The sequence below is a fragment of the Gadus macrocephalus genome, chromosome 4 (genome assembly GCF_031168955.1).
Source record: "Gadus macrocephalus chromosome 4, ASM3116895v1".
NCBI lineage: Eukaryota > Metazoa > Chordata > Actinopteri > Gadiformes > Gadidae > Gadus > Gadus macrocephalus.
In genome coordinates this window covers 19,550,149-19,563,857 of record NC_082385.1, presented here as the reverse complement: position 1 = coordinate 19,563,857, position 13,709 = coordinate 19,550,149, and the positions used below count along the sequence as shown (strand labels likewise).

The 13,709-nt window shown below is 38.6% G+C and overlaps 1 protein-coding gene and 1 pseudogene across 1 annotated transcript; both read right to left on the bottom strand.

The window, feature by feature from the left end:
* Positions 1-501: 501 nt before the first annotated feature.
* LOC132456301 (uncharacterized) lies at positions 502-12,786 on the bottom strand (annotated as a pseudogene).
* LOC132456300 (uncharacterized) lies at positions 4,046-7,356 on the bottom strand. Its single transcript, XM_060050644.1, has 4 exons — positions 7,181-7,356; positions 6,271-6,384; positions 5,496-5,703; positions 4,046-5,044 (listed from the first exon to the last, which is right to left on the bottom strand). The coding sequence occupies exons 1-4, from the start codon at positions 7,354-7,356 to the stop codon at positions 4,592-4,594; spliced, it is 951 nt and encodes a 316-aa protein (XP_059906627.1). The 3' UTR covers positions 4,046-4,591.
* Positions 12,787-13,709: the final 923 nt, after the last annotated feature.

The following is a 13,709-nucleotide window of genomic DNA, read 5'->3' as shown; positions in this document are numbered from 1 at the left end:
TATATCTCGTCATTTCCTCCGCTATCATTGCTGCCTTTCCCCCAGCGTACATGGTCCTCACGTTCCATGTTGCTATGTTTGTGGGTCGCCTTGAGGTCAGAAGCAGTTTCGGACGTGCTGTCTCCTTTCGGTTTTCCAGGCACGTCGTCATCATCTCTTTAGCTTGAGGTGCTGTAGAGGCTTCTTTCCCAAGGGGTAAGGATTTCTTGGGTTTCGTCGATGTTTTGGTAGCTATTCTGTTTTTACGGTGTGGGATCGCTGGCCCCACGCCCAACCCCCATCTAAGGGGGAGTGTTTTGGAGTTGACTTGTTAGTCCTCTTCCCTCGCCTATTGTCTTCCAGGTAATAGATTACAGTCTCATACCACGTGAGGCCAGACAGGCTTTAGGTCGTGTACAAGCTGTCTCGGCACGTCAAGCCCAACCAACTCCTGCTACTGTGTAATGAAAGCTGCCCGCGGCCAGCAAACCCTACCAGCAGCGCGAGACAGATATCTGTATAAAAATACAGATATCAGTTAAAGTTTGGTATAGATTTGTAAAAATGAACAGTATAAACAACAATAGAAAAAATATTTTAACCATGTAACCCTTACAACTGATTGAACTTATAACTGATTGAACATCTTATTCCTCATCTTCTTGTATAATGTCCCCAAGAAGATGACATTGACCTGCAGACTCTCAGAATATTTTAAAATTTCGGGGCAAGGTTAATTGGCACTGTTTGAGAGACTATTCTGTAGTTCTTCAGGCGGCGTATGACCCTCTCAACATGCACTCGGATGTTGGCTATGCGCCTCGTGTAGGTGGTGTCTTCTTCGGACAAGGGAAGGCCTCTTCTGGTGAAAGCCGGCAGGACGAGTTTGACTTTACGTTCAAACAGAAGATCTTCGATAACAAATCCTCGGTCAGCCATCACCTCATCACCTGGAAGCAGATACTCCAGAAACCCTGAGTTGGCATAATCAAACCACATGGTGCAATAGCTAAGAGGAACTTGATTGTATTATGTCCATAGTAATGACTGTAAAACTCACCTCTTGAGTCCAGATTGTGAGCCTTCTGAAGAGGGGTCGCAGAACAGTCGATTACACATGTGGGATAATATTCCTTGAAGCTCTGTGGCATCGTTGCGTGGATCGTCTCCCTGGGCAGCCATGGAACATAGCACCTCATCTTCTCCTCCATGAAATCCAGCCACTGAGAGATTATCCTACTGACCACAGACTGAGACACTCTGAACTTCTCTGCGATGTCGTCCTGCAATAGGTTCAGCCGAAGCTTCATCAGGGTCATCAACAGTTGATCCTGTGGTGGGATTTCTAATAACAACTTATCTAATTCACTTCAACTAGCTATAAGCAAAGAAGAATCGGAGAGTCCTGAGGCCTGTTTCAGGTAGCTGGTTTAACATACTCTGAGTTTAATCCTGCACTCTGAGTTGGTTGACTCAGAGTTCAGGGTTGAAAAGAAACTCTGTGTTTTCGGTTTCAGAACAGGTGATCAGCGTTGGGTTAATCAACTCTGAGTATGTTCACTCTGGGTTGAGGGCGTGCCTGTTGACTATAAAGAGCCATCATCAATGGATCTCTGATAACATGATCAAACTTGGACCAAAAGCGTAGATCCACTTACTTTCTCCCACGGAATTGGAAATTCTAATGAACGCGTATGCCGAGCAGTTACCCAGAGAGAGCTTGGCCTGAAATAGCTGAACAAGTCAATGCGTGAGTAAAATAAATTATTAAAATAAAATAAAATAAGAGGAAAGTTTAATATCTTCCACTTATTCAATATGTAAATTGCGTGTATGTGTGTGTCAATTTACGCAACCCCGAGTTGCCCCAAGAGGACTTGGCAGCAAATGAAGATGAAGTACAAAAATATAGTTCAAACAGGTGAACTAATGTTGAATTGAAATCAAATCAATTGTGCTGTTTTGCCTGCTGTACCTAATTTAACAGCTATATTCAACATGTGATGGGCCTATATTTAAGCAGTAAATGTAAGTAGTACATTTCCCAGCCACCCCCAACACTGCCAATATTTAATAGGATTTAGATATATTAGAAGGCTACACCTAGGCAAAATGCATTATATATATATATATATATATATATATATATATATATATATATATATATATATATATAAAATAGCGCTTACTGAATATTAGGGTAAAAATAGCGCTTACTGAATATTAGGGTAACATTTTCCTCCATGTTAGCAAATCGAAAAAAAGCAGAGGCCCGGAAGACTGGAGGGGGTCCACCTCTGCAGCCCTCACAGAGGCTGAGGAGATGGCCCTCAGACAACAGAGTATGCGTCCTGTGGCTGAGGGCATCCCTGGGGGGAGCTCCTCTGATCCCCCCCCCACCCCCCAGGATAGAAGTGCCTTTATAAGAGGTTGGTTATTCAAAATAATTAAATATGTACACGCAACCCAGCATGTTGCAAATTAGATGGGGCAATATTCTGCGCTCAAGTAATAATTTCACTGTCTAATCATCTTCTTCCAGTTACTGATGGCGTCATCGCCCTACTTGAACCAGATGCCCTCACCAACCTCCATGCAATTGTAACAATTCAAAATATGCAAAAGGATGCTTTGGTGATCCAAATTTTGGGTAACACTTTATATTAAGGTACACCTATTCACCATTAATTAGTTGCTTATTAGCATGCAAATTAGTAACATATTGGCTCTTAATTAGTCATTATTAAGTACTTATTAATGCCTTATTCTGCATGGCCTTATTATACAACCAGTAAGCCATTAACTAAGAGTTTTCCCTCAATAACCTCAGAATTATTGCTTATTAGCAGTAAGTAAGGAAGTTGTTGCATATGAATTATGATCTTAATATGCTTTGCTTAGTATGGACTTTATAAGGTGGTAGTACCACAAGAATAGTTATTCTCCCTTAATAACACTTAATGAATATGGTCTGTTCTTACATCAAAAATACACAAAACTACAAGTGTTAATAGTGTCCAAATAACTCTAAATTAAGTCTTTGTTACTTAGAATATGTTCCCCATACTAAAGTGACATCTTGATGATTACTAATTCACTAGTAATTGAACACTTATTAACCAACACATGTTCCCTAATCTAAAGTTGCCTCCTTTTTACACTTAGTTAATATATTATTGCACATAACTACTGCAATGAACAAGCGATGGGTTACACCAGGGGTGTCAAACGTACGGCCCCGCGGGCCGGATCAGGCCCGCGAACGGGTTTAATCCGGCCCGCGAGATGATTTTGTGAAGTACAGTATTGTAAAAGAAATAAAATAAAAAAATAATTATAAAAAAATTAATATTTTTTTTATTAAAATCCTTCCTAGCATTACATGGATTGCATTGACTGGCACTGATTAATTTGTTGTACATTGAACTACTGGACAATTGTGTGTAACTGGAAGTCGCTTTGGAATGTAACGTAAAATGATCTGCTATTTTTCAATGAAGGAAACTGCTGTTCTTAATGTGTCCACTAGAAGTCGCAATAGCAAATATGTTAAGCAAGCAAACTTTATACCGGGGCTGAGCAGGGAGCAAGTATATGTCGTTTTGCCTTATACTTTCAACATTATGCGCTTTGGCACTCTCATTGCCCCAAAATGTCTGTCAAAAAGACGAAAAGTGGACACAGAGTGCAGTGTTTTCTAAGAAAAATGGTCATCGTCCTTTTTATTCACGGAAGTAAATGGGAAACCTGTGTTTGGGGTGCTCACAGCATGTTTAATTTTACATAATTATGCCATATTTTTACCGGTCCGGCCCACTTGGGAATAGATTATCCTCCATGTGGCCCCTGAGCTAAAATGAGTTTGACACCCCTGGGTTACACCTTTGAAAAAAATGGATCTATCTATAGGTTCCCTCTCATTCAGTGGTAGAATAACAAAGACAGCACAAGTACAAATACCTCATTTATTAAACCACTGGTTCAGGTTTTCCCAAGGCTGACAACAAATACTGCCTGAAAATTCAAACACTGACAGGTATCAATGTTTATAAACATGTCATACAATATGGTATCAAATGTATAAGCAGGTCATACTGTATGATAATACAGGTACTCTATTGTTGAACATCTGTGTGATCCTTTAACCAAAATCTGCCTGCTTAAAAAAAACACAATATAAAATACTGCACAATATAAAGTACAAAAATACAATAAATTGCACAATCTAAAAAATATAAAACCTGCACAGCTCAACATGAACTTGCTCTTCATCAGCTAAACTACACTTGTCAAAGCTTAGAACAAATGTACTGAACTGTACAAACATTGCACTTTCACAGCCTAAACTTGCTCTATAATTACTACATCAGGTTGATTTATTTCCCCTGTGCACAAATATTTCACTTTTCCAATACAATATAACAGAATTTTAACTGAACAAAGAAGCTCACTTGCATTTTAATACTTTAACAAGGGAAGGAGTTGGCCTTTGGCCTTCATGTCCATGATAATAGTATTTTTCTCAGAGGTAACAGTACATTTAGTGTGTCGAAACTTTTGACTGGTAGTATAAATATCAACTTGATATCTGCATCTACATTTCAGACAGGTTTCATACTGGATATTTTTTCCTAATGTCATGCAAAAGCATTCCAAGTGTTCCGTTATTGTGATGTTTTCCACGCCAATAAGTCCACTCAATTACATCTAAGTGATCCCTCAACAGTTTTTGTGTGCGGTTCCCTCTTTGTCTCCAGATAGTTGACTTGCAAATACCCCAAAATCTCTCCAGGTTTTGTGTATGTGCACCTGTAACAGGGTCGACAAAAAAATCTTGATGGTTGACAGTCAGGTGATTGTACCCTTCATCCTGAAGACGGCGGTAAGACCTCCACCCATCTGAAATGACAGAGCTTCCACGACAAACATGCTTCTTTATTAGAGGCAAGAGATGCCTGACTGAACGGTGATGCACAATCTTAAGAATGGGTCTCCTCCTGTCATTCTTAATCCCTAGCATTCCGAACACCCAGGAACTCCTGTTGCTTGCCCGTCCTCTGTTGTACTGAAATTCACAAGAGCAAATATTTCAAAATGAGGACAATGGCACTCACAATACAATGATTCTGCAATAATGGTGGGAAATGGGAGAGAATAAATCATAAGTCAAAAATTCAAAAGTTCTCTCTAGCTTTGGAGTAGTGGTGCATGTTTACAAATATTGAACTGTTCTGGGGTGTAGGAATAATGTGGTTTCTTAAAACTGACATTCCCCTCTATTGCATCAATGAACTACAATGTATCTTATTTCATAATGCAGTAGTTACTTCTCGAGATACAGCAGATACACCTCCAAGCACCTCAGGCAAAAACAGGTTTTAAATGTATGTATTGTCTCTACTTTCAGTAGCTGAGTTTAGCTCAGACTTAACCAACATCAAATACATGTTTTTAGACACAAAATCATGTATTTGGCATCAAAGTAATACTCATAAGTGTTTAAGTAACTTTCATACCTTTCTTTTATGGCCAAATTTGCTTTCATCTATCATAACAATCTCTGCTCTTTGTCCAACAGTCTGCTTGCCTCTTCTTCTCATTCTTTTCATTCCTGATTTGCAAACTCTCCGCAGCTTGTCTGCAAGTTTACTCAGAGTTGCAGAACTCCGAGTAATTCCTTCCTGCAGCATGTCCACTTGTCTCAGTCGAAGGCCTTGGGCGAATCTGTAATAGATCAACCAGATAAATATTTCAATGACACAATTTAGAAGTGGGGGGTTAAAACCAATTTCTTAAGTTGTCATAATTATAACCATAATTTCTCATTTGCAGTCCCATTTGCAGACACAGCAGATACTCATAGCCTGAATACAAGAGTGTATCTTTGAAGAGTTTTAAGAAACAACCGAAAAAATGGATACTGAGTAAATTAGCACAGTGAAGTGTCTGTTTAGAAAAGTTAAGTTCTTTTGAACTTTTTTCTCGCCAATGAATTAAGTTATTTTGAGACAATTTCCGGGAACCACCTAAAACCTAAAAATCCACAAGACCTTTGTACTACATTGGACTCTTCGCAACCCAGTACTTATACAATTACACATACTTGATAAATTCGACCAATGTTCAGAATTCTTCCCATATAATGTATAAACTCATGTCTCGTAAGCATTGGCTCTTATAGGACCCATCCCAACCAACAGTATAGTGAGAACATTCAAAGAAAACATTATGGTCCGAGTTAAGAGTTTGTCTTTGATGGCTTTTGTTATTATACAATGTAAAACCACGCACCTGTAGATGTAATGCATCCACGTATGCAGTCGAATGTGAGAATTCTCAAACATTGAGCCACTTCGGATGGACCTCGACACCGTTTTCCCTTTGTGACAGGAATCTCGGCATGTCCTGATGATTAAATCCAAAGGTTAATGTAACAAAATAAAAACCTATGATACTGTGCTGATTTCACTTAATAAAAATGTAACATAAATGAAGATGGAGAGGGGGACATAGATGTTTATGTATAAGTGTTGAAACAGCTAAGATTGGGATTGAACAAGGTAGTAGTCCTTGTGATTCCCTCCCCCCATGCAATCTCAAAGCACAACAGAACAGTCCCATTTCTAGGCCTACTTGACAAGTAATATCTACAACTGTTACACCTTAAATTGGGTTAGACATTTGAGTAAATTTTGCTGTGTCTACTCTACTCTACATGTCACAACTTGTGCTTCCGTGCCACGCAGCATGAAAAGGGTGATATCAATCAATTAATCCCTGTGCATATACAAGTTTAAGGTCAAGCTGATTGGTGGCATGTATTGTTAAATAGGTGAACAATATGACCAGGAATGTGATCTAAAATTGGTAAAAAGGCATTTTTCATTTCAGATTTTGTACACATATAGAACTTTGTGGAAACATTAACACCCCTATCTCTACCAAATAAACAGTAGCTTACTTAAAAATGTAAATTTACAGCTGTGTGTGTGATTTGTATTGTGACTGTCTAGATGTGACTTAGCATATTTTGTGTGTACACCACTCATAACTTCTGTATTAATTTTTTTTTCGTAAAATATAGGATTTGCCACTGAATTCTAGCAGATATAATTGGATGGCTGCATGCTGCACACTCCCCTATGCTTACACACAAAGAAAGAATTAATAAATTAGGCACATGTCTAGTTGTTCTACTCACCATGCTGCCTCCTTTTTGCCGTAGGACCGTTTCAACTTCATAACATGAGAGCAAGAGGGGCATTTCATCCATTTTCGAAGTAGGCCTTCTTTCATTAACCATCTGGTGAACTTGTAGTTTTCCTTGGGGCACCGTCTAAAATGTATTCGACTCAAAAACTCGTAACCCAACAACATATTTGTTAAACCTATACCTATGGAATAATATTAGATTCAAAGCTCATAATATTGCCCCGCGCACCCGTCTTCTTTGATGTCTAAATGTGTAAACAGTCTCGCAGTCCTGCATCAAAGAATGGCGCGAAGTGCCATTACAGTAATTGACATAACAATCTACCAATCCGTAGCCGTGTTCCTCCGATATGTTGCTCTCATCCAATCATTGACTGTTACTATGCTGTCATGTGACATCCTCATCCAATCATCCAAAGGGAGCCACCAGTCACGTCAAAGATTCGGAGAAGGTGGGTATTTGCCGTTTCGTTCACAGTTTGGAGAGTGAAGAGGGAAATTCGTGTAACAAAAATGGTAAGTTAAGCGCTAGCCTGTTAATTGAAACTCCCCCTGAGTTTTGTAAGCACATCATAACGCCCGTCCTCGGGCCGTTTACATAGTTAAAGAGTAGTAAACCCTCCTATTTATCTGCAGTGTATAGGCTAATTAGCTAATGTAACGTTAAGCTAGCTGAGTGCGTGAGTGTGCACGTGAGCTGGGTGAATAGTAGGAAAGAAACTAACATTAACATAAAATGTGAATGTAGGTGCATATGTAATGCTTTAGTATGAACCATATTTTGTAATGAAAAATAAATTATGCACTATGCAGTCATTCGAACAAGAAGAGCTTTTGAATCTTGTGTAGATTATTTAAGTTACATTTTGCCGGTTATAGTGACATGAATTTATTTATATTTTTACAGCCTAAGGCCAAGAAGAAAATGTCCCTAAAAGTCCCTAAAAATGACTCGATGACAGAGGTGACCAAAAATGATTTGGATGGTAAATTTTTCTTTGTCAACTTTCAAGTAACTTTAATACCTAAATAATTAGCTTGTCCAAATGTGTTTAAACATTGAAAGTCCTCTATTCATATGTTGATTTTGTTGTACCTATGCCATACTGTAGGTCCTGAAGTTGAAGGAAGCTCTGCTCCAAGTCGCAGCAGCATAAGCAGCATTGGATCAGGTAATGATTTCTCATTTTCTAGCAGTGTATCTTAGCAGAGTTTCATTTTTTGCTAGGGATTTTTCCTGCCTGAGATTAAAGTTGTTGGCAGATTTTGTCAGTATACATGTGCTTCCAAATCAAGTTGAGGCAGCCGCACACACCATATCTGGTCCACTACCTTTGTTACATGCATGTCATTCTCTCTTTCTCTCTCACTCACTCACTCACTCAATACTGTCAAATCATAATATTTTTTGTATCCTGCTCTCATTTTTGTTTTTAAGGATCAATCTCCAAAGTGGAGTTCCTAGAAGCAAGGATCCAATGGCAAGAAAAAATAATAAAGGATCTTGAGCAAGAGCGCAATTTCTTGCGTGAGCAAATCATGGGAAAGAAGAAATCATGTGAGTGATTTGGGAGCAACTTGTATCTGCAAAATGTAATGTAATTGTAATGAAAGGTGTGATATGTCTTCATAACAATCTGATCTTTGTCTCATCTATCCTCCTATTTGATCAAAGCTCAACCAAAAGTATTTACTTTGGAGGACGACGACGAGGATGACGATGGTAACATGGATGAAGATGACGTCATTCCCCCATCTTCTCCAAACATCAGTGAGTCCTCGGACAGTGATGTTGTCATCCAAAGACGGAAGAAACGTTGGACACAGCCACCTGCATCTGCAACTGTGGCTGTGCTTGGAAAAGCTCATGTGAGAGGTAAGAATGGCATAACTTGAACCACCTGCCCTGTTAGCAACAAGTGGTCATGAAAAGTAATTATTAATAAAAGCATTGGAAGAGCTGTTAAAAATATATGTTCTGAAGTAATTATGAGGCAAAAATACAGATCTTCAGTTCTAGAGTCTGAATATACTAGGAATTTGATGATAAATAAAAATTAAATGTCTAAAGTAAAAAATGTGGCTTTCATCAAGAATAAAGCTCCATTTTATTTTGCAGCATTCACACTAATTATTATTCAACATCAAATGTATTGCTAGAAAGATTTGTCTCTCAGAAGTAAACATAATTCTGAACCGTAAGACTTACCAACTAAACAGATCTTAGAGTATCATTTTTGTATTGAATTCTGAACCACATATTGTGCATGTAATCATATCAGTAGATGAGCAGATTGTCCCATTCCTAGAATATGCTTCATACTTTTATCAAAAGAGAAGTGACCGGTTTGAGCAATTTCAGCTGACCTTAAGCCGTTGTTTGTGCTCATTTCTCGTGTTCTTTTTTTTTTGTTTTATATATTTTTCAGCAAAAGGACCAGCTGAGGTTATCAGCAAATATAAAAAAGTCTTGAAAAGCTTAAGCAAAGTCCGCACCATGACTGAAGCCTTCAGAATCAATGGCGTGGACCGGGGAACCATCAAGATGACTGCTGCAATTGCAGAGCTCAGCATTGTGGATCCTGAAACCTTCAAGACCCTGAAGTATGATCCTGCAACTGAGACCCTGCAGTCCTTTGCTAAGAGGTGTGCAACCCACATTACCCCTGAGAAGAAGAGCATTATAGAGGACATGAAGGCCAAAGGCCAACTCCTCCCCTTGTTGATGAAATATTAAAGACTTAAGTGATCTGCTTTGTTCAGTTAAAGATCGGTTGTATTGTATTGGAAACGTGAAATATTAACCTGTGCAGATTTAGTTATATCCTTGTTAGTGCACAGGGGAAATAAATCACCTGATGCAGTAATTATAGAGCAAGTTTAGGCTGTGAAAGTGCAATGTTTGTACAGTTCAGTACATTTGTTCTAAGCTTTGACAAGTGTAGTTTAGCTGATGAAGAGCAAGTTCATGTTGAGCTGTGCAGGTTTTATATTTTTTAGATTGTGCAATTTATTGTATTTTTTTACTTAATATTGTGCAGTATTTTATATTGTGTTTTTTTTAAGCAGGCAGATTTTGGTTAAAGGATTACACAGATGTTCAACAATAGAGTACCTGTATTATCATACAGTATGACCTGCTTATACATTTGATACCATATTGTATGACATGTTTATAAACATTGATACTTGTCAGTGTTTGAATTTTCAGGCAGTATTTGTTGTCAGCCTTGGGAAAACCTGAACCAGTGGTTTAATAAATGAGGTATTTGTACTTGTGCTGTCTTTGTTATTCTACCACTGAATGAGAGGGAACCTATAGATAGATCCATTTTTTTCAAAGGTGTAACCCATCGCTTGTTCATTGCAGTAGTTATGTGCTATAATATATTAACTAAGTGTAAAAAGGAGGCAACTTTAGATTAGGGAACATGTGTCGGTTAATAAGTGTTCAATTACTAGTGAATTAGTAATGATCAAGATGTCACTTTAGTATGGGGAACATATTCTAAGTAACAAAGACTTAATTTAGAGTTATTTGGACACTATTAACACTTGTAGTTTTGTGTATTTTTGATGTAAGAACAGACCATATTCATTAAGTGTTATTAAGGGAGAATAACTATTCTTGTGGTACTACCACCTTATAAAGTCCATACTAAGCAAAGCATATTAAGATCATAATTCATATGCAACAACTTCCTTACTTACTGCTAATAAGCAATAATTCTGAGGTTATTGAGGGAAAACTCTTAGTTAATGGCTTACTGGTTGTATAATAAGGCCATGCAGAATAAGGCATTAATAAGTACTTAATAATGACTAATTAAGAGCCAATATGTTACTAATTTGCATGCTAATAAGCAACTAATTAATGGTGAATAGGTGTACCTTAATATAAAGTGTTACCAAATGTTGGAACATAAGTTAAAGGTGAGTGAGGTGCAAACTGGGATACTGTTCCCTGCTCTAAAAACATACCCGATATGAATGACTTTTTTTGTGCTTTCAGGAAATAAAGAAATCCTCATAAAAAGTAGATTGTCTTTATTAGAACACGGGCTGTGGTGGGACAAGTTATTTTGTTGAACAGTTTACTCAAAGGGGTTTACTTCAGTGAACAATGCAGACGATTATGCTGAGCATGTGCATGTAGAGAAGAACAGCATCTGGTTAAAAGCAGTACCAGGGTCTTTTCTGCCTTGCATTCTTAAAATTAGTTTCTTGACTTGCAGCAGTTATAGGTCCGTGGTTAGTCAGCTACTCTGATCATGGGAAAGCCACAACGTTAAAGTGACTGTAGTACAGAGCGGGTGGGATGCACGGGGCGGATCATTCTGCACATGCGTTAATTGCGTAAAAAAAAACAACTTAAACTTAAAGCATGCCCCCGGTGCGTTTGACAGTTAACATGGGGACTGAGAAGGTGGCCTAAATAAATGATAGATTGCGCTGAAAAACGATAGCGGTCGTGAAGAAAATTATCAGGAAAAGAAAGTATATCCAACCGGGGTCTTAATAATCGTTCTTCACGGAGATTCCTTCTGAGGATCGCAGCCTCTACATCCACAGGCTCTCGTAGAAAAGGGCATGCCATTTCTACACTTCCTTCTGTCGGAGAGCTGCCTTCAGCCTTATAGACAACAAACTCAGAGTAGGTCTAACCACCTCCCGAGCAGGTTAGGTCCACGGCGTATGTTGCCGCAGCAACTAACTCTCGGTTGCGCTGAACCTGCTACCTGAAACGGAAAACCCAGAGTTTCCATTAACTCAGAGCGAACAAACTCGGGGTTGCCTCAAAACCAGCTACCTGAAACAGGCCTCAGGTCAAGTATAGATGGAGAGTTTATTGTCACCCGCAAACGAGAGACAACAAAGCCGAATGGTATTCGCGAATACACACTACCGAATGAATCCCGTACAGCACCTTATATCCCCAATTCTTACACAATACAAAGTTGGACTTTCATCAAATATTGATGTGCATATAATGCTTTTCTGGGTCAAACTGTGTGGATGTCAGCATACTCTCATGTCTTCTGAATCCCAATGTGACCTTAGAACATATATTATCCTTATACAAACAGAGATGATGCACACGTGTGAATGTAAGCATTGTCTTCAGAGAGTACATCAAATGGGAATGGACTGGACTCACTCACTGGTGTCACATGGCCCATAAAATCTAGGCTAAAGGTGATCAGCTCTTTTCCACTATCAAAGTATATATATGATATGTAGGTCTAATAATAATCATAGTTTAACATAGAATGTAAGGTTAATTTCTACCACAATCCTTGGGATATAGCTGAGAGATGCTGCATCCTTTTTTCAGGTCGTCGGATAAAGCCTCAAAGGCTTCCACTGAAAACCCAGTGTACAGTAGACACAGCCGATCATTCCGGAGAAGATGTTTTTCAGGACACTGTGTTGCCTGGTCATGGAGGAGAGGAAAATGGAGTGAGTCACTGACAGCATAGATGTGATCTTCCATGAATGTATACTCCCCCTGTGTAGAAGCATCACGGTGTGTCATCCCATCAGTCTCCTGGATTGCACAGCTGGTTGATGGTTCTGTAGAAATAACAGCATCAGACATCAGTTATCGACGATAATGTTAATCATTTTGCTGCCTTTCAACATAACCAGTCCTGGACATCAAATTAGAAAGCCTCAACCTGATCTAATGTTGTAATGCTTTTCATTCATTGAGATCAAGTCAAGGCATAGTTATGGTTGTATGCAGATCAGATTTTCAACCTTTTTTGAGCCGCGGCACACTTTTTACATTTACAAAATCCTGGGGCACACCACCAACCAAAATGACACAAAATGACACTCTAACACAGTACACATAATACATATTGCAGTGGCGATTTGTCCTCAATAAAACAAACTTTGAAATCAAACAAAGCAACGTAATCAAAATAGCCACTGAGTCACCAGGGGGGACGAATCTTACGCAGTGCAGGGGAAAGAGTCAACTGTCCAGTCGTGAATTTAGATTTCTGCAGGTTTATTTTCCGATCTTCCAAGCAAACAAAACAAATGGGCAACAGTGTGAACCAGCAGCCTCACTCCTTTGTCTCTCTCGTACAGCTGGTTAAAAACCATGACCCTTCCCAGTGCCTTTCTTACCTATGGCCGCCACCTCTATATATAGGCTAGTAATAACTTAAAAACAAAACCATAAACAAACTCAAATTAACTAATTTATAATACAAACGAGAAAATAAACATAAAAGTCATGTTATTTTATATTAAGCAAACAAACTAAGTACATGTTTTACAATTAAATCTAAGAATTGCATAGCTCCAACACATATAGTTAATAATATAGTTTCTAAATGTATTTTATACTCACTTAGTGTGAAACCAGGGCCTGTTTCGATGAACACAAAATGGATATCCTGGCAGGAATGGTAGAAGGATACACACAAAGCTCTTGTTGGGCAAAATAACCTGCTGAGTACATCACATGTACATTATAAATATAGCTAACTCCTACCCTAGCCTGA

Excerpts from the sequence above, each read along its gene's own strand:
- LOC132456300 (XM_060050644.1), bottom strand. The coding sequence starts at position 7,356 with ATGTTGTTGGGTTACGAGTTTTTGAGTCGAATACATTTTAGACGGTGC. Across the intron at positions 6,385-7,180 it reads GGCAAAAAGGAGGCAGCATG|GACATGCCGAGATTCCTGTC; the intron begins GTGAGTAGAACA and ends TTTAATCATCAG. Across the intron at positions 5,704-6,270 it reads TGGATGCATTACATCTACAG|ATTCGCCCAAGGCCTTCGAC; the intron begins GTGCGTGGTTTT and ends GATCTATTACAG.